General features: G+C 39.2%; 2 protein-coding genes across 3 annotated transcripts in view; one reads left to right on the plus strand and one right to left on the minus strand.

The window, feature by feature from the left end:
- LOC107221174 (alkaline phosphatase) overlaps positions 1 to 21194 on the plus strand; it is a 244915-nt gene that overhangs the window by 203859 nt on the left and 19862 nt on the right. For both annotated transcript variants that reach the window (XM_046742377.1, XM_015660084.2), the window contains one exon: positions 19861 to 20035. In XM_046742377.1, coding sequence (XP_046598333.1) covers positions 19861 to 20035 — 175 coding nt within the window. The remainder of the gene's footprint in view (positions 1 to 19860; positions 20036 to 21194) is intronic.
- On the minus strand, positions 937 to 16638 carry LOC124294848 (caspase-1-like). The gene is made up of 5 exons (XM_046742381.1): positions 16430 to 16638; positions 12091 to 12365; positions 9163 to 9338; positions 7552 to 7669; positions 937 to 2593 (listed from the first exon to the last, which is right to left on the minus strand). Exons 1-5 carry the CDS (start codon positions 16561 to 16563, stop codon positions 2319 to 2321), a joined length of 978 nt encoding a protein of 325 aa, XP_046598337.1. The 5' UTR covers positions 16564 to 16638; the 3' UTR covers positions 937 to 2318.

Genomic DNA, 21194 nt, shown 5'->3' on the forward strand with positions numbered 1-21194 from the left:
TAGCTTCTCTTAAGGCTTGCATCCCCTCGTCTCGCCTCGTATATTTGCACTCAAATTATAACCGCAAGGGTGTCTCTCTTCTCCGCGTTCCGCACACATCGAGACACCCGTCTCTGCGAGCTGTCCCTCTGCATGTACGTATTCACATTCATACGCCTTGCGAATCATGAAAATCCGGCAAGGGTTGCGAACAGAGCTTCGAAGCACCCTCTCGACGCGAGGCGCGCTCGTGCACATTTTCATTACCTATTTCCATATATGTATATACACATCGTATATATGTATAAGATGTACACCCGTCGCCTGGTAAACTCGAGAAATAGTAACGGAAACAAAGATTCGACAGCTGTGATCAAAATCCGTAGATAATAATCGGAATTTATGAAAGTTATCGGTTTGACGGATTTTCTTTACTCGATAATTCGTAGCTATTGTGGATATAAAAAAACCAACACAAAATGGATAAACAATTACGAGGATATGATAAAGGAAGCGGCTTTAGACTGACTATGAGCCAGCTCTCGAACTCTCCGTCCTCACGACGCAGGTTACAAGTTCATGAAGAGATAAAAAAAATGATATTCATTTCAATTTCGAACTGCAAATTCAGATTCGTGATTTGATTAACGATTTTAAAGCCCTCGGATATCGTGTTGTATGAAAATATGACGATTTTTTTTATTACGAACCACTACAATGGATTCACCATGAAAAATTTTCGGAGCCTGACCTTGGATTTGTCATCGGTAACCCAAGAATCATCTGCCTACCAATTTCTACCAAATTCGCAATATTTTTAGATTTTTTTCAACCATATTAGATTTCGCAATCTGACTTCATATTCGTGATGAGCCACCCAGCAAACCGGCGTGTACCAATTTTCATCGAAATCCAAATGTTTTTAGTTTTATTTTACAATTTATTGAACACGCCAAATTTAAATTTTACAAATCTTACCTTAGATCCGTGATTAGCGACCCGAAAAACCTCACGGTGCCTATTTTCATTCAAATCTATTCCAAAAAAATCGATCACATACGTACATACATACACGCGCAGACGGACGTTCGTTTGAAAATGACTGGGGATGATTCTCTAAATTCGGAAAGCTTTTCCTTTCGGTGTGATTGCAACAACTTCCTTTTGTCTCTGAAAACAGAGAAACGGGGCGTTAAGAATACAGACAGCTATTTTGATTAATCAATTATTCGCCAAATCGTGTAGAGATTTTGTTCAACTCTTATCGAGATTGATTACGTTAAAAAGTGGTAAAAGAAACATATATGTTAAACGAACGACGAACATCCGACGATATGATGCTGGAACAAATGGTCGTATAATTTTCTTGCCAATTATGTCGTGACTTGAACGATGTAAGCGCGGGCCTAAACGCCCCGCAATGTCTTGAATAAATTATGTTCAGACTCGATTTCCACCAACCCGTGGGCGGATGATGGGCCGATGAATGGGGGTACTTATAAATTTAACTCGGGAGGAGAAACGGCGGTTAAGTAGATAGTGGCAGGGGCATTATGGGAGCGTGTTTGTCTGATGTAAAAAGCTTTCTGCACCCACACCGAGTCTACGAGGGTTTAATTATCCATTGACACGGAAGAGTTAATTAATCTTGCGAGTTAAACAGGTATAAATGTATCTTTCTATTACACGTCGATCGTAGAATGGTTCTGATTTACGATTAAACACCAAATTTCGAACCTCGTTTGTTACAGCCTCCGATCAATCGCTCGAAGGGCTGTTATATACGTACGCGCAATGAAACACGCGAAGAGATTATATTTTCAAAAACTGACAACTCGTCATCCGGCTGCGTAGAGCTTAATTTATGTATATATTGAAATGATGCTGGTACGTGTCACAATATTCAACATGTATACGAGGTATTCCATGCAAGGTCGACGAGAGCTTGTAATCTCATCATTTTTAATTTGATCGACATTTTTTCACGTATCTAACGGTATTTCCATAACACCAATCTCTTTTTTTTACGTTCTTTTCATGCGGTCGTTTTTGAGTTGCATAGGTATATAAATATTGAAATTGGTTCTTAGTAACGCACTTTTCGTGAAATTTTCAAAAATTTAATTTTCTACATCGGTTCAATTGTATCGTGTATTTTTTCATTCGACGAACGATTAAGCCGTCTATTGAATTGTTATAAATTTTTCTAGCTGAAAACTTTGTCGAGTAATTGGCACGAAATGTTCCGTGTATAATCACGCGACTGAAATACATGAAACATGTTCAATAGTCGTCGATGATTGAAGATTAATTGTAAGCCATGGTGCATGGGGTGGGATTCAAAGCGCGGTGACTTTATTCGTGTAGCGAAGACTGCCTGACTTTTTTGAAAAGTAAACGAGGCGCGTGAGCATCGAAACGACCGATGGAATCTGCTTCTTTGCGTGCATCTTGGCGTTCTGAGGTACGTAGGATTGGAAGTCAAGGGCGACCCTCCTGTTGACGAACGTCATTATAGTCAGGAGGTCTCGACTCCTGCCGTTCTTTGCGAGTTCCTTGCAGATCGCCTGGATGAACCAGGAACCGGCGTCTGGGTTGCGCCAGGAGTAGAAACCTGGAAGAAAGTGAAGAGCGGAAGTTTATAAATGGGTAGAGACGAGCAGAGGGCTGAAAAGTGGGTGATTTTTGGCAATTTATGTGTCGACGAAAAATTATTTAAGTTTGATTGGGGTTTGTTTCATTCCAAAGTATGTATACAAAGCTTTGTTGTGATGTTTTATTTGTTTAGATATATTTTATCGGGGCGGGGTTGAAATCTCGAATTAGAGATGTTCCGAAAGCTCCGAATTCCGAATTCTTTGGTGGCGAAAGTCAAAGCAAAGAAATCAAACTCGAACGAAACGTCAAATTTTCGAATGGTCCGAAACCCTTTCGCTCAAAGATCCGAACGAACAAAATTCGGAGGGGAAGCTATTAAAAAATGCTGACTCTCAATTTGCATTAAGTCGGTCAAGCGGTTTTTGAATTATCGTCTACATCGCGAAACTTGAAAATTACGGTTGACGTTATTGTCAATAACAATGTTTCCCATCAGTTAATTCCGATAAAATGAGTGTCTAAATAAATCGCAATCCACATCATTTTCAATACAGTAAATTCCAATCGAATCGATGAATCGGTCGTCGAGACGTAAATTCCAAATTTTCAACCATTAGTTGAAATTCCTCGAGGTAGGAAGAAATTCTCATCTCTACGAAGGAACTTTCCATCGGATCTGTATTTTCAATCCTGTGCACGCGCAACTTCGGTTTCTTGTTTCGGCAGCGATTCCACTGTCGGGATTTAGTCCCTTTTTATACATGGGGTGAGAAATTGTCCGCAAAAAGGCGACGGTCCATGGTTACGCGGATGGAAAGATTTCCCTCGCAAATTCCCTTCGCATTTACTCGGCTACCTCCTCGCCCGTACGATGATGTCCTCGAAATAAACGAGTCGTATAATTCTGTGATTACGTTTTAACTTTATTTGCCCGCGGCATTGACTCGCCGTCGAGATATCGGACTCGGAGACACCGACGTTGTATTTTACCTCCAATATATATTTCCCGTGGGATAATGAAAACCGTCAATTCTCCCCGCTCCCTGTATACGAACCGATTTTCGATCATTTTGACAGCGTATCTAATGGCCGTTCGCGACTAGCTGGTATAATTTGTCTTTCCTCGAATTCCTTCGCTTCATAGGTACGATTTTTTATTTTTTTTTACTTTACTATGCCGACTATGCGCATTTCCTTTCAACGGTTGTATACCAAATTGAACATAAATTTTTCACGTAGGGAACCAGGTGAAAACGCTTGATTATAATTATACAGCTAGAATTTTGGGTTTAGAAATTTATGATCAAATCGACTGCGGAGGATATATAACGCGTAATTTGAAAAAAAAATCTCGTTTTATCCGCAATCCCTTTGAAGCTTTATTTATTTATTTTTATTTTTTTGTCAACCTGGTACCTACCGTTGAATATTTAATTTTCCAACATTACTCTGATAATAGTTCAGATTTAAAAAAAGGAAATAAGAATAGCATTATTGAATGATCGACGTAAAGAAGAAAAAAAATTGATAACGTTAAATGCGTGAAAAAAAAAAATGTTTTCCAACAAAATAAACCAATCGCCAATTGAGATCGAACGAATCGACTTGATTGTTTATTATTTTGATGTGACGTGAAATGAAAAAAATAGATATCTGCAAGTGTTAGGTTGTAATTTTCGTATTTCTTCTTTCATGCTTGCATTGAACAAAGAAAAATCGTGCCACAACTGAAACGAGTATACATTAATTCCGTAACTACCAAATTTGCGATTATCTCGTGATTGAATTAATAACAGGTATTAATTGTCAACTTACCAGCTTCTGCGAGTCTGGAAAATGATTTACATTCCCATTTCACGCTGTTTTGAAAGCCCAGCAGAAAAAAATAAGTAAATAAATAATAGCGAACTAGTTGAAATAGGGGAAAAGAAGAGATCCAATTTGTCGTCACGAAACTTTCCTTTTTCTTTTCGAATTTGTTAGAGGAGACAATTTCTTTCGGGGAATTGTTTTGCCCCGCGACGAAACTAGGATCGTTCAAAAACTGATTCACCCTCCGTCGTTTAGGCTAAAAGTGATAAATCGTCGCTTTACGACTCCCGCTGGACACTGGCTGATAGTTTATGTACTGAGAAAAACTTCGTCTGTTGTAGTTGTTTCAAAATTCTGGTAAAACGTGTATCGTTATAATAATGACTATAATATTATTAGAATTACATGAAAATACAGTACAATTACCAACCATTTAGTGTGATTATAGCTGCCAACTGACTTTCATTTTGTACAGAAAACTGTATCATAATTACGAACTACATAGTAACCCCAATTAGAAAATTCTCTCCGTTTAAGTTTGAACTTTTGTTGAACAAAATTTGCAGTTTCTTATAAACAACGAACTCAGTCATCCACCCAAAGCTGCAAAATTCAGTCTCGTGATAAAAATTTATCTGCTCTTTTGAATTTTCTTCCGTTTATTTTTTTCGCCTCAAGCTGTTTGTTTGTCGGAAATTTTTTTTTCTCGTTTTTCTTTCAACAATTCTTCATTTGACTGCCAAGTCCTATCGGTTTCACATTTTTCACTCGGCTATTTTCGAAATTATCACGGAAGTTGTCGGACAGACCGACGGAGTTTTCGTATTCACGGTGATGAAAAGTATCGCGAAAAAAGTGAAAAAAGTGTTTTTCCAACTTTGTTACAACAATTTTTTTACAACAACTCCGCGAATTTGAAACTCTGCCTGATTGGGTAACTTTTGCAGTACACAAGGGGCACTTAGAAGTCATTATGACGGCTTCCGGAAGCGCGTTTTATCATAGGTTAGGTATACGGGATCACGTGAAGACTCGGCAGCTCATTAAACTAACTTCAACTAGAAACAGTTTAATAACGTATCTATAGAACTGGAACTATGGCGGTTTTCAGAACAAGATCTAGATTACTTGGAGTATAACAATTTCGCTGGGCGAATTGAATCGGGAATAAGGTTCGATAATAATTAATATTCGCTAACTAGTTTACGAGGCTTGAGATTCGTTGAGACAGTCTTTCCATACACGGTGGCTTAAAAATTATGAGGAAGAATCAATTTCATACGAGTTATTAACGTAAATTCTCTGACAATGAGACGAATTAAGCGAGAGAAATTTTCACGGACTCTGTATACGTCGTGATAAAAAATTATACTATAGTTTTTATGAAAAACTTGTACAATTGATTGAGCAAAGAAGAAAAAACTATGAAGATCATTCCAACAATATTCATTAGATCAAGGAAACGAGAATTTATTTTATTTGTTTTGTGTAAAATATATCATTGCTAGACCGTAACTAATTAATTTTGGTTAATGGATAAAAACGTTTTCCGATTCCTTGACACAATTACAAGAAACAGTTACAAGAATAGATTTAAAACGGTCAAACGAAGCTTATTTTTACATAAAGGCGTGAAAGTTTCGAGATATCAAATAAATTTTTCAAGATGTTACTTATCACTTCCGTAAATTTAGCGAATTCTTTCCTCGAGGCAAGGTTGAAATTCGGAAAGGGCATAACTCCGACGAATCAGAGTACCGAAGGTGAAAAAATGAGAAATCTTAAAAATCTGGAACATCTAAATTGCGAATGATCAAAGATTTTCAGCTCCGTGAATTTCTGGCTTGGTGAAATTTCACCACTTTGAGCTTTCGTCGTTTTGGACTTTCGATATTTTTAGATTCGGAATCCCGGTCATTCCGATTTTGAGATTTTCTAATTCACTTGAATTTTCGGAATGTTGGATTTCGAAACTTTGCTGATTCTTCAAAGTTCGATTTCTGCACTTCAAGCTGCGCCACCAAATAATTCGGATTTTCAACCTCGCCCCCTTTCCTCGGCGATTTAGAGCAGGCGTCAAATTGGCGATTGAACCAGCTCCGCGAGTCAAAGCTCATCGCAAAGTGAACAACGTGTCGTAATCAGGTATGTAGAGTGCGGCGCAGGTCGATTCGATGCGCTGCACGGTTCTCCGTTAGGCATTCGAGCCGACAGAAGCATCCGACCACTCCCAGCCACTCCGCGGATTCTCTCTGCACCCCCTGTTCACATCTGCAAGATTGGCCTCGATCCGAGTGAGATTCGCGGTTCTAGCCGCCGCAGGCTGCACGAATGATGGACCGAGAAGCTGCGAAAAGCTCACCGAAACCGGAAGCCTGCTGTAACGTCGCCGGCTAAATCGACCCGAGAATCCAGCGGGGATTAAATCGACCTTCACGGTCGGGTTGTTTGCCAAAACGTTGATCCGGGGAAAACGGAAGTACGCGGCAAGGTTTTATATTCGACGAAAATTCGCTTGCGCAATTATCTTACACCCAAATACTGTAGCTGTTGATATATGCTCGTTGATTGAAAATGATATTTCTGCAGTAAATCAGTAATCAATTGATCACCGTATTTTTCACCGAAAAACTATTAGATTTTACGATATATCGAGCTTCGATACAACGGTGGATTAAATAATTTCTGTAGAGTGAGCGAGAAATTTCATTGCGTTTGAAAAGCGACAAAATTTTCGGATTGTACGTTCAATAATATTCAAAGATACGTAAATGTATTTAAAAAGAAAATATACATCTGTACCATGTAAGAGGCAAAATTTGAATAGCAAATATTTGTTCGAATCTTTGAGAATGGCGGTAAAAGTTTTTCATATTTAATAACCACGCTATGTTAAATAAGTATTTTCAATATCGACGAGGTTCTTCTTTGATGGGAATTTCATTAAATCTCTCTGTAATTCATAATGGAAAACGTGGCGCTGAGCCAGGCTCGTATTTACACATTGACAATGAGTGAAAAAAGAATTTGCGAAAGTTAATGAAACGGCGGAATTCAAACTCATTAGTTTAATGACACGCGTTGAATTTTCATTCGAAATTATTTCTGCGAGCAGTATCACTCGACGTTTAATACGTACTCGTTTCAAATTGTAATGCTTACCATCGTAAGTCGAGTAGGCAACCATGATGTCAGCATACGCAGGTATGCTGTAGCTAGTCGCGCTGTCAGTTTCGTGAATCACTGTGACACCCTGATCGAGTCGATTGCCTCGGCAAGCCTGAAAAACGCCTATATACATATAATATGTATATTATTGTATATCAACGAATCGCCGGAGGGGGAAAAAATTCCGCCACCCAACTAACGCGATATGATTTTTGGTAGGTAGAATGATATATACACTGTCCCTCTTTATACCCCTGATAAATAAAATTTAAATGTAAAACGTTTTTTCTATAGTCATATATTAAACCGTGTTCCTATCACAATCAGCATGCATGCGGTTTTTTGACCTTTCCTCAGCCCCCAGCAACGAAAAGGGAGAATGAATAAAAGTGGCAGAGAATTAAAAAAACAAAAAATAAATAAATAAAATAAAAATAAACGAGACAATACACCCTTCGTGCGGACCTTGCATGTATACGTATATGTGTGTATGTATATGTCAGCAGACCTCGTGTTTATCCTTATTTATGCATACATGTATATTGCATATACGTATATCTCTATGTTAAACCACAGGCGATATGTAATGAAATGCATAACCTAGGCAAGGGTAGAAAAAAAAATTACACCGCGAATAAAGGAGAGAAGCAAAAAAAGGGGGAACAAAAATTCCTGGGACACGCGGCCGCGTTTAAAAAAAAAAAAAAACGAAAAAAAAAACTTAATCTTGTCCCGCCGTTATACTTGCACATAAACGTGACGTAACACACACAACCATGTACAAGTGTGTGTAATATATTTCCGCGCTTTGTGTAATCCGACGCTTATTAAATCCTGCACGCGTTTTAGAGCGATCGATTAATCCCTTCCGTTGTTGCTCCTTTTTTTTTTTTTTTTTCTTTCTGTGCGATAAAAAATAAAAAGCATTGTACTCTTAATTCCAGTGAAACGGATTGAATACCCGCTTGAATTAATGTTGTAGGGCAGAAGGAAAAGCAAACGGTTTATCTGATACCCCGCTTCGCTTCTTATACCGTATAATACGTACATATTATTATGATCTATAAAATATCGGATGCAATTTGCATTGAGACTTTTTTTTAGTCTGCTTTTTTTTTACATTCAATAGAAGTTAATTAACCTCTTCGCGAAGCGGGGAAGAATAATTTAGTAAAACTTGATAAGCGGCTATAATTAATCACGTAACGATCAGTAATCAGATCCAGGCGATTCGTCGTAAAACAGGGTACGGGGTGAAGAAATAACAGATTAAAAACTGAAAACACATATTGAGCGAAAATTCTTATAGTAATCGTGACTATATTTCGTACCTATGTAATAATTATCGCAAATCATTATGCTACTATTTTTTAAAAAGTGAAAATGATCGCTTTTGTAATATTATCTTCGAAAAAGCTGCTCACGGTGTAAGTTTAAAATGATGATACATAAAAAAATAAAATAAAAAAAAAAAAAAAAGACAGTCAACAGATCTGATAATATTACTGACGCGGTCGATCAAAAAAATAATATAGTTTACTATCCTCGTGCGGGTAATATATTTATTTCTGATAAGTTTCTTGGAAATTTTGAATGTCCTCTCACCTGGATGAAGAAGAGCTTCGGTTTTCCAGCGAGACTGGGACACAAATCACCTGTGAAAGAAGTCCAAAGTCTGTCAACGGAGTAAAGTTCATCGCTCGAATGCAGGAAGCCGGATTCGCCGTGAGACATCGCTGATACAACGAGACAATCGGCGTCGCTGTGATCTTCGGCAGCGACTGAAATTAAAGCAACGGTGCTAATTAATCCGGTGGTTTTCGAGTCCGACGATACTTCATAAACCGGGAAAACGATTACGGTGCACTGAATGAAATTTTTAGTCATTCCAATCGCACATTTTCTTGATACAAAGTACACACTATGGCAAGGAATTCACGGCGTGTTACCTTGAATAAACTGATAGCCAGCATGATCATTCATTTTTATACAAGTATCAATTCGTCCGACAAAAGTATTTTGTTGAATTAAGTAAGTATTCTATTCGTTGGATTTGACCGTAGCATTTAGTTGAATCAAACAAATACCGCTTGACTCAAATAATCCTTTGCCTCCGTGTATCCTCGCGACTTTGCCAATTTCGTTTGGCAAATTCCCGCTCACCTTGCGCCAAATGCGAATTCGCAGTTGCAACAATTTCGCAAATCACACGTCTCGCAGCTTCGCTTTACATACACTCGCTTTTTTGCAATTTGGAGATACTTCATCTGCAGCTCGTTAATCTAGCTCGTTATATCCTGAGTGTGTAAATTCATCCGATGGATGAGCTGCGTGAGTTTAAATTGCCAATTATTCACTGACGCGATTCAGGGAGACGACATAAATATTTATGGCGCAAAATTTTTGCCCGATGAGACCTCTTCTCGCGTCTCAAAATTACGTTGAAACGTGAATTTCTATTTTCTGGAATAGAGTAACCGGTGTAAATTTACTGCAGGACACAGGTCATTTCGGTTACTTGGTGAACCGACTGAAGTATTCAGGAGATTGGGATCGACGGAGCAAAGCGACGAAACGTGTGTGGAAAAGGGTGTTAGTTCGAAACAAGTTGTTCGCTTCGTTTCGGGCACTCAGCGAGTCCTAAATATTAATTGGAATTGAAACACGCTTCATCTCAGCGGTGACTACGTTTATTATTTATTATTTTCGAACTCGGGAATAAAATTGTGTCAACGATTGTCGCATCTCTGTAGAATATAGTGCAGGTACAGTGACGCATCCTTACCACGGCCTATGATTTATTGCCACCTATTAATATTCCGTGTCATTTCATTAATTATTATTTCACGGATTGGTAAACAACGCATTACTACCTCGTTTGACCCTTTGCCTCATTCAACACTCAGCTGACAAACTTATCCGTAGGACGCCTCAAATTAATGCGAGCTGGCTTTGAACATTTATCCATCGAAGTGTTTATCCGTGATCTCTTTTTCATTCTTTTTTTTTTTAATTGTTTTCAATTTTCAACCGCGGGATTTCTCTCGTTTGTTTGAATTGTAGCATAAATTTATCCACTTAATCAAATCATTAGTGCGTGTGGAGGAATGGATGCGATTAAAAACTTTGCCAATTAATTGATAAAAGCTTTGTATGTCACGTCCAGCATGACCCCCTAATGAACATAAATATTACCACTACATACAATAATAAGTGGACACAAGGGTTAAAGACAATCAGAAATTTGCGTGTCGTAAATGCGGTCGGCGTCATAATTCCTCGTCGCGTTTCTCGTCTTGACAGTCGGTTTTTTTTTACTTTCCTTTTTTTTTCTACTGTTCCACGTTTCATTAGGTATGCAAATTGTAGAAGGGGTTAAATGGATATTCGAGGTATTTCGGCAGTCTTTTCGCTGTGAAGGATTCAATTTGACTGTTCTGAACGCAAAGCGAGCATCACGTTCCACCTGGATAATTATTCCAACGATTCGCAAGTAATTTATTCCGTTCGCCGTGTTGATGGAACGATCTTGAATTCCTCTCTGTCAAGTCAGTGAGGAGTGAGAATCTGGAGGCGTTACAATTGTGCAAATTAATCGGCCTACCGCGCTCGCTGAATAACTGGGATAAACAGCTTTCAGCAACAATCTTGTAACTTGAAAATTATCTCTTACTACAAATAGTTTCTAGTCCTGCAGATCGAGGAGTTCATGATCCCGACTCATTTCGCGAATCGATTGCCGTTGGAACTTCGGACGTTTCGCCAATCGAGTGAAGGTTAAAATATAGTCTTATCAGGAACCTGCCTTTGATCACCGAGAATAGACGATCTCACCAAAGCATTCATGCATATTCATGTACGTGCCTCTGGCACAAACGACGAATCTTGATTAACTTTTTTCATTTACGGGAGAACGGATGAAATAATCGAATTCCGCACACACGCGTTACAATCTAGACTGTCGCAAGAATCGATGATGTCAGCTCGACGTGACCAAAAATTTTATAAATCAATAGAAAAATAAGTTTTTAATTGCAGATACACGTAATTTCACTAGATCGCGAATATGAAATCAGAAGCTGATAAAAAAAAAACTACGTATTTTGACACAACCTGCAGCATTATTCGAGTTTTAACAACCCTCGACTAATTTTCGCGACCTGGATAACGACTGAAACCGAATGATAAATTTGTGCAAACTTTAGGATCATACAGGGTACAATAAACGTATAATGTATTGATTTTAGGACCGATGCACCGAAACAAATAATTCGCCAGCTGTATGTACGTGGATGTATTTTAACGACTGCAGGCGATAACGCTTTGTGTTTAAAATCCGAGTCGCTCATCATATAAACAGCCGGGTTCTGGGTTAGAGAGCCTGGAAAGTACCCTCAACAAATTTTCCGGATGAATATTTCATGCACCTCCGCGCGTATTCCATAATGCACCGGCTGCGTGGCTCGAACCGAAGAAAGTGCAGGGTGCATAAGTTCGAGGCCGAGTTTTCCTTTAGAAGATTGAAAAACCCACCTGATCTCAGAACTTGCGATATGGTCTTGAAGCTGGGATCGTTGTAGACGCGGACCTCGAATCCAAGGCTGTCGAGAGCTTCGCCGAGGTTTTTGCAGTCCTTAATCGTCCCGGTCCGAGTCGCCATGTTTACGAAGTGAATGTGGTTGAAGATCAGGGCGACTCCTCGTCGCGGATGCGACATGTCGTAGACTTCGGAATCACGCTCCGTTTTGCTCGATACGACCGTGCTTTCCAGGCTCGACGCGACGCTCGCCACGCTGTCGGCATCGTCACTGAACAAAAGACAATTAACGTGGTAAAGAAAGGTACGGGAGAATTAGGACGACAACGAGGAAACCAGAGTCGAAATTTAGCGGCTACGTTTGACCCTACCAAGGTTCATATAATCCTACTTTGAAGAAAACTGAACCTAGAAATCCTACACTGACCCTCTAGCTCCTGAAAAATTACGAACAAAGTCTACATTGAACCTCCAATTCCTAAAAATAAAAGTACCAAATCCTACTTTGAGGCTCTTACAATTAGTAGACGATTGAACCTATTTTGACGCTGTTCGATCTACAGCTCCACCATTGGACCTGTAACTCATCATATATAGATGTATTCACAATGAACGATCCAAGGACTGTTTCGACATAATTTCGATGAGTTTCAATAACGTTTGAAAATCAAGTATCGCATTTCAGCTGTATTTATTCAACGTTATTACGAATACAGAAACCATTTTAACGAGAGGAGCTCCAGGTTACTATAAATACAAAATTCCAAAATTCATCGATACATTGAACCGTACCACCCCTGGAGGGTTGAAGTAGGTTCCAAACAGACCCTACTTTGTGCCTGAACTCGGTGAATCAAGGAATTTCGGACATGCTTAGCGTCTGATATCGCATTAAAATATAACCCACTTTACTATCTGTAAGTCCTACGCAGGGTTTAAAGTAGGCGCTAAATATCGACTCGGGTAGTTAAAATACCGCAAACGTTACGTGACTTCGGCCATATTTGCGGAACGACAATTTCTAAAGCGAGCCGAGGTATCAGCTGGCGTATGGATTCACCGTGTATACGTTTCGATATCGTGCAGGTAGCGTGTTTGCACGCCAAAAACATGTGGCGCGAGAGCGCAATTTCAGCGCAAATGCTATTACATATTCAGAGGACGAGAATTGGGACAATCGAACGTTTCGTTCGTTTCTGGCGTTCAAACCTTCGCCGACAACATTTGTACGATATTTGTCAGGGCGGTTTAACCCAGATATTCTTTCCGCTTTTTTAAAAAAAATTGCACAGTCAGTTACCGAATCGTTTAGATCCGATCATTCGAACGGCTGTGTCTGATCCGTTAACGCCGATTGCACGGCGACGACCCTCATGGCGGGGATTATATTCCCCTTGGAATTACTGAATTAAGACTAGTTGAAAGTAACGTCCCAAAGGATAAGCCAGTAATCCTCATCCAGAGTGGAGTACTTTTCTCTCTTTCTCTATCCTTCTATCTCTCGTCTTATAATTGTACTCCCACGACCGAGCAAACAGGGCACGATTCTCGTTCAGTGAAAGCTCTCCAACATTCACCTTCGACAATTGTGTATGTATATATATATATGTATATACCTTGAGGTAGAGGCAATATCCGACTGAAGACGAAGTCACGGCCTAATTGTTCGGACCAAAGAATAACCGAATCGAAAATCCAGAGCAAGACTCTTTTCTATGAAAACTTGAACCAACTTGTGAGATTGAAGTTAGTATAATCCGTCATTGCATTAACGTTGTCAACTTGAATCTCGATTTTCTTTTCACCATGTTTTGCAACAAGTCATCGCTGAATTATAAGTCCGATCAAGGTATAAACGCGCATCAATTTATCAGTAATGCGTCGGAGGAATTCAATCGAACGTTTCAGCTGCAGCGCCGTGAAGAAGTGGTTGTTTATTACCGACAAAAATTTCATTTGTATCGAGCCGTCATTACGGACTGCAACGTTTCGACTGCGCGCGAGTAGTTTCTACCCTGTATCCAGCAGCCCCTCGACCGGTCTTATAACGAGAGAGGAGTGCAAGCGTGGCAAAGACGAGCTGCCGGATGAATAACTACGCCGAGACTTCAACACCGGCGAACCATCTCGTTATCTTACGGTAGCATGGGAGTAAAGAGGATCTGGAGGAGGGACTAGAGAGAAATTGGAGAGGGACTGAAGACGGAAGAAAGGGAATACCGGTCTGAGAGGGAATGGCGCCGGTGGTTGCCTTCTGTTGTTGCGGTTGAATCTTCCCGCGGCGACACTCGAGTGACGCGGATGAAAAGTCGCGTTGCATGTATACTCGAGAAACAGGGACGTGGCGAAATTGTAAGAAGACGGGAGCTTCCACTTTTTAAGGAAATATTTCGAGGAGAAAAAGAGGGAGAGAGATGGAAAATTTTCGGTCAGGTTACCGAAGGCAAAAGCCGCCTTAATACTTGTTCGGAATGAGAACGGCGCTGCATTAACCTTAATTTAGCTGGCACCTTGAGGTCGTTCGTAACCTGAGAGTTTTTAATCGAGATTTTTCTAACTTGAAAGTTTCTGCTATTTAAAAAAAATTTTTATTACCTTAAGATTAAAAATTATTGTTGCGACTTTTTTTATCTTGTAAAAGGCACTCAAGTGAATACCAAAAAAATAAATAATTCAAGTCAAAATATTAAATTGCTTCAATGCATGACTTGAAAATGCGAGCAATATTGTACCAGATAAATGTGCCAGCTAAAGGTTAAGCCAACTTTGGGAAATGCGGAAAATTGAACGGATCCTGCAGCCGGGTTTGGAATTGGTTGTAATTTGGGATGACTTAGGATTTTGATTGGACAGCGAAACGAATCTGTGATACGAATTTTATGGAGCTCACGTTTTCTCCAAATCATTTTGACTCGGATCAGCTTATGTTTAATAATTTCAGATTACTGTGAATAATCGCCAAAATATTAATTAACGAAATGAAATCACGGTTGCGATAAGCTTGAATCGTTTAGATGACCGATGCCTTTCTCTATGTAGTGTCATAAAAATTACAATGTTTCAAAAGTGCAGTTGCAATACATGTGACTGATTCAATCTGCATATTCTTCTTTTTTTTTCTAATTCCGCCCGTACTGAACTCGAACTTTGTTTCAATTTCACTATCTTGAGAAAACTTGATGGCACGAGAATTCCTCAGTGAATATTGCGATTCGGTGGTTTAATTAGACGTCGGTTGGTTTTCGCGGTTAAAACTCTTAACTCGTTTAATTTTTTTAGTCACGCCATTCAGCTCTTTTGATCTACGTCTATTACATATACATATATACTTATATACTTGGGAGAATTTTTCCAGTTAGCTGCGAATGGCGACGAGAGGCTTCGTGAAAAGGTTTTTTATCAGTTATGTACATATACGCGAAGTCAAAGTCACGTGTCGATAATAACAAATTTTATAAAGCATGCTGCTTTGATGTTCGTACGAGTGTTTGTCGTAAAGAAAATTGGTAATGAAAGAATATTACTTTCATACATTTTATTTATTTTTTTCCCTTTCTCTTCGTCGTTCTCTCAATCTCTTATTTCACGTTACTTAATATTGCGTTTATAAATCCCGCAGGGCACAATGACTGTTCCGGTAAGCAAAAACGTATTTAAAAACCAGTGAATACACCGTAAGTCCAGCGTATTTCTGTAGAGGTGATACGTGTATTATATATATATATATATATACACACACATCATGTAACGCGGTTATTCAAGGAGTGAAAAAGATTCGAGGATCTCGCTACCGTGAATAAGAATTTTTTCTGAATAAGCGTCGGCATTTGTTAGAAATATTTTAATAAAATACGCGATCTTGTAACGGAGCAATTTAATCAGTAAAAATTCGGCGTCTGTGCTGCTCAGTTATTGAAAATTTCACCATCTGACAAATGCAGTAACATTAATCCTGCCGTGTTATAAAAAAGTTCCTCCCTCACATTCTCCCGAACTCGTTTCATAAAAAAAGAAAGAAATGTTTTTAAAATTATAATCTTCGAAGGCGCGTACACGTACGAATCGTGATTAAACTAGCGAATTGTCAATAAACTATTAAAATTTAGGCCGTCTTATCGACACTGACGGTAAAACGAGATAAAACAAAACGTGACGCATCACCTTCGACAACAGCTGATAGAACGGCAGGAAAAATATCGGGATAATCGTGACGTCGATCTCGCCATTGTTCGGTTATAATAGGTAGTCTCTCGAAATATGTAATTCGCGAAACACTTTTCCAATTATATATATGCACTCGAAATTAACTCAGTGATCGACTAGCGTGATACTGACTTGTTTTTTTTCCTCCTCAATAGCCAGGCGTCCGTTTCGTCAGTCGCAGTTTCCTGCTCGGTTTGCGAACCGGAAATTTTCTCCTTGTTGAAACTCTGGTTGCGGTTTTCGCGGACTGTCAACGACGACGACATGACGACCTAGACGGCGGGAATACTCTTGTCCAAGTGACTCTGCCTCGACGATTCGCCCGTTACCTCATCCCAGATAAAATAACACACTCTTATCTTATCCAACCCGCGACGGTCGAAGCGACGCATCGCTCGATGTGGTATCGAATCGATTTAAAACGCCCGTGTATAATTCCCCCGATTCTACCCGATAGTTGGCCCACGGCAACTTCCGGTGTGTCAGGCTTCGGATTCATCGCCGTCCCGATAACAACGCTGACGGACGGCCTCAAGGCGCAATCTTTATGCATTCAGCTCTCGCAAGGCCTCTTGGGAATTACGTAAATCCTCCGGGACGGGATTATAAATTACACTCACTCTTGAAAGACGCTTTAAAGGTTGCAACCCGATTTACCGTGTACTTCATACTCCGTTTTATCGATCAAATTGCTGCATCAGACTTCGCGGTATTATAGGTGGAAATTCAACAAATTAACTGCAGTGCCGACAGCGAGAAGATATTATTCAAATATTGAAAGAATATAATAAAAATTGTATTTCACGTGACTTGATGCGATTGTGCGATAACGGTATGCGTATCCCTCTAACGAAGAAAAAATTAATAAACCCCAAAACTGTCAACCCTAACAAGTTGCTTAATTATCAACAATTTTGGATCAAATCATCGTATGATTACCGTGCGAAGCGCATCTTTGCAATTTTTTAGTTTCAAAACAAGAGTTCTTTCTCATAATTTTCTCTGATTATAAAGATGCTGTTTTTTTTTTTTTAAGTAAATGAAAACACTCGGAGCAATTTGAATTTGAAGTCTTTATTATTTATAGTTTGAAGAATACTTGAGAATTTTTTCATTGAAAGGAGGCATGGCGCATATAAACTATAAACAATAAAGCACTCAGATTGAAATGTCACCAAACATTTTCATTTTCTTTATACAAAACTCCTGGAAATATGACTTTAGACCGTCCAAGACGTTACCCTCCCTCCCCAGCTTAATTAACATACCCTGCAACACGCGGAAAATTCACCATCGCGATAAGTTGTTATCAGAACGGTGTGTTCCGTGAAAATATATACATGTCTATTGTATACGATACATAAAACAGAAACGCGCGGCGTTCTTGGTGAAGTTTCTCTTCATAAACAAGCGATTATGCATGCGCACGACATCCGCCATTCGTTATAACAATATTACAGTTTCTAGACCATCACCCGGGGCCTGTGGGTGTGCATATATATTTCACTGCATTAGTTGCGTACCGCATGAATCAACCCGTACCATACCGTCCGCTCTGTTTCATGGTATAGTAAATACGAACTTATTCCGAGGAATAAATTAGTATAAATATAAATTCATTTCAAACAAGTTTTAATGCCTGTAGATCCTGCGTACTTTTATTCCGCAGTACCGACTACTCGCACCTGTGGTTCCTTGTTTTTTATTTTTTTTGTTTTTTTTTTTTTTTATCTATCTATCAAATTAATTTGCGGATGCTTCTATGGGGGACGAAGGAAATTTTCATAAAGTAGTTTGAAAATTTTGTGCCAAGGTTCGTAAGGTTTTAAAATACTTTTAAGAATTTAATTTTTAACGTCACATCTACAAGATTCAATTAATTTAATCATATGTCAAAAAAAAAAAAAAAAAAAATTGTAAAATATTATCAGGAGCTCACAGAACACGCAGAAAAAAAAAGTAACAAACAGTACGACACAATTGGCGAAACAACGAATCAAATTTATGTCACAAGCTGTACGAGGTGCTCGCGAAAAATCGCTTCATATTCCCCAGTGTTGTAAATCCGTATCTTTTCTTAACGGGTATGCATACCCGTATCGGCGAATGACTTTTTCGATCCAAAAGGGATAAAGGATAAAGCGCGAAAGATGGCAGGAGCTACAGAGTTTCCCGATCGACGTTGACAGTCGCTCCTTCCGTGTTATGATAATGACGAGTGGTCCTGACGGCTTTTTCAGGCGTTTTACGTACACCTCTTATACTCGATGTTTGAGAGCTCCGAAATCTGCTCCGAGCATCAAAGGCGTCAGCAGAACACACCCGGCTAAATTCAATAACGCGGAAAAGATTTAACCCCGGTTTCTCGAGTCATGCCCGCGACTCTGAATCTAGTATTCACCTATAACCGCGGCTCTAAAACGACTCGGAGATTATCATAATCTGCAGTTTTATGGCCCGCCACGGGAAACTCGAACCCCGGTGACCAACTGCAATAAGTCAAGTTTCTCGACGCAGATTTCATTCATCTCTGACAGTTTTATCCATAATTCGCGCTCCGCCCCCCGCGGAAAACGGTATTTTTTATCTACCTAGATGTAACTTCAGGGCCGAGAATATAACTGCAGGAGCGAAATTCGTTTCTTGTCACTTGGAACTGTCACCGAAATCCTTGAGAACATGAATATATGTATAATAATGTATGCATGGGAATTCCATGCGATTCCGACCAACGTTTGTCCCCCACCACTCTCGATAATTTTGTTTCAGGATTTCACCGCAATTGTCCCAAATCTGAAACAGTACACCGAATTTTTTCAGATTTTTTATTCAACTGCTCATATGTTTATAAATATTTAGTGTGATGTTGAAAATGTTTTTTTTTAACTCTAACAAAATTTTCAGAAATTGTTTATTCTATTCCAAGCATTTCAAGACTAAGCCCATTACAGGCCTATTTTTCCCATTTTTTTTTAAATATAAGTATAACGTGTGCCAATGTTTTTTTTTTTTTATGAATACGCGTATAATTAAACAAGTTCGAAAAACGGTAGACGAATTGGTCGGCTCTTTGATTTTATCTGCGAATTTTTATGAAACTTTTCTATCAATGGATGAAACCGGTCGAGAAATCTTCTATGTGGAAAATGAAAGCTCTGAGAATTTTTGGGGACTTTTCAAACCGTTTAAGCAACGTTTTAATTAATCAAAAAATTAAAAGTGCTAAAAAAAAGAAAAAAAAAACAGAAAAAAATGGGCCTGTCATAGGCTCGGTCTTGTAATGTTTGGAAAAGGAAATACAGTTTTTGAAGTTTTTTCGAGAATTTTAAAAAAGCTACTACTTAAAATCATTCTCAATACCTACTTATTAATGATTAACCGGTTGAATGAAAAATCTAAACATATTTAGGCTACTGTTTAAATTTTAAACAAAATCAAAAATCGTGAAGGTCCGAGGAACGGTTGGGTTCGCATGGAATTCCCCAAATATGGGTACCCTGAGCTTTCTCTTTCCTCATTTCTTTACTTCTAAACATTTTTCTTCGTTATTTTACGTGTTTCAGACCTACAACATGGACGCTCAGGTCGGCGAGTCTTCGGCCTGCGCAACCGCCCTGCTTTGCGGTGTTAAGGCCAACTACGAAACCGTCGGACTCGATTCCTCTGCAAGATTCGAGAACTGCTTCTCAAGCCACAACGCGAAGGTACCGTCGCTGATCAGCTGGGCCCAGCAGCAAGGTGAGGCCACGATAGTTTTGACGAGGCGAAGACGAACGGACTGGTGAAAAAGCGGGTGGGTTCTGGAAATTTGTATCCGAGACAAAGAATTATTGAAGTCGATTGGGGTTTGCTTCTTTTAAAAGCGTGCGCACGAACGGTTATCGTCGTTACCATTCCATAGCGGACTTGAAGGGTGAATCAAAGACCGCGATGAGAGAAAATTTTTACCATATTTACTCTGGGAATCGAGGGGCTGACGACGCTGGAGTTTGATCCGCATTTTTCCGACGTCTTTTTTGAAGTGAAAAATACGGTTGGTAGGTACACAGGTGAAGAAACCTTTGCTCATCGGTATAAACGCGTCAATCGGTTTTCCAACCCGCGTGTAACGCAAAGGAGATGTAAGCAAGTTAGGAAAATATAAAGGTTCCGATCTGAACTACGCCGTTTTTCAAAAAATATTTTATGCTCAAGCCTCGAACAGACTCGAGGATTGTTTTTGCGTGTCTACGATTATTGTATTAAATTGTTCCACTCGAGGGCGATTCCAGTCTTTTATTGAGAATCTTCCTCGGCCTCTATGGGACAATTATTTCCTAATAGAGCTTTCGTGCTTGTGTGTGTGAACAGGTTCAGAGATTCACGTGCTGTAAGAAACTACCTACGCTCTGGGGCGACTGAATTTTTCGTGGTGTGCTGTTTTTCAGCTGATGATGGATTGGGAATTTCAAGTATTCGATATTCGGCCACAAGCCGGTTCCTTGTCGAAGCCAATCACGAGCTTGTGCGGTTTTGCAGAATTTTTTAGGCGTCAATATTCACCGCTCAGGTCTGAGCCATCAATCTCATCAGATTTTCGCATGAAATGTTTTCTAAATTTTGCCTATACAGAACGTCACGAAATAATGTCAACTTTTATGTAATCGCTTGAAATCCTATAAATTCTTTAAAAGTTTTCACCAAAGCTTAAATAATTTTATCGAATATCGTAAATTATTCTTTCAAGTTTCCGAGTCGAATTTTGTCTCTTTTTTTTGTATTGAATTCTTATGTATTAAGTTTGGATTAAATCCACAAATTATCGTTAAACCTTACGATGTTCTTAAAAGTTTTCTCGTACTATCTTTTGAGTTGTAAAAGAGAAGAAAACAAAGAAGAAGAAGAAGAAGAAGAATAG

Source organism: Neodiprion lecontei, chromosome 5 (assembly GCF_021901455.1).
Source record: "Neodiprion lecontei isolate iyNeoLeco1 chromosome 5, iyNeoLeco1.1, whole genome shotgun sequence".
Taxonomy (NCBI): domain Eukaryota; kingdom Metazoa; phylum Arthropoda; class Insecta; order Hymenoptera; family Diprionidae; genus Neodiprion; species Neodiprion lecontei.

What these genes read in the sequence shown, in the direction of transcription:
- LOC124294848 (XM_046742381.1), bottom strand. Translation starts at nt 16,563, where the DNA reads ATGTCGTCGTCGTTGACAGTCCGCGAAAACCGCAACCAGAGTTTCAAC. An exon ending in TTGAGGAGGAAAAAAAACAA is followed by an intron (nt 12,366 to 16,429) that starts GTCAGTATCACG and finishes TCTTTTGTTCAG; the next exon opens with TGACGATGCCGACAGCGTGG. An exon ending in CGAAGCTCTTCTTCATCCAG is followed by an intron (nt 7,670 to 9,162) that starts GTGAGAGGACAT and finishes GGCGTTTTTCAG; the next exon opens with GCTTGCCGAGGCAATCGACT.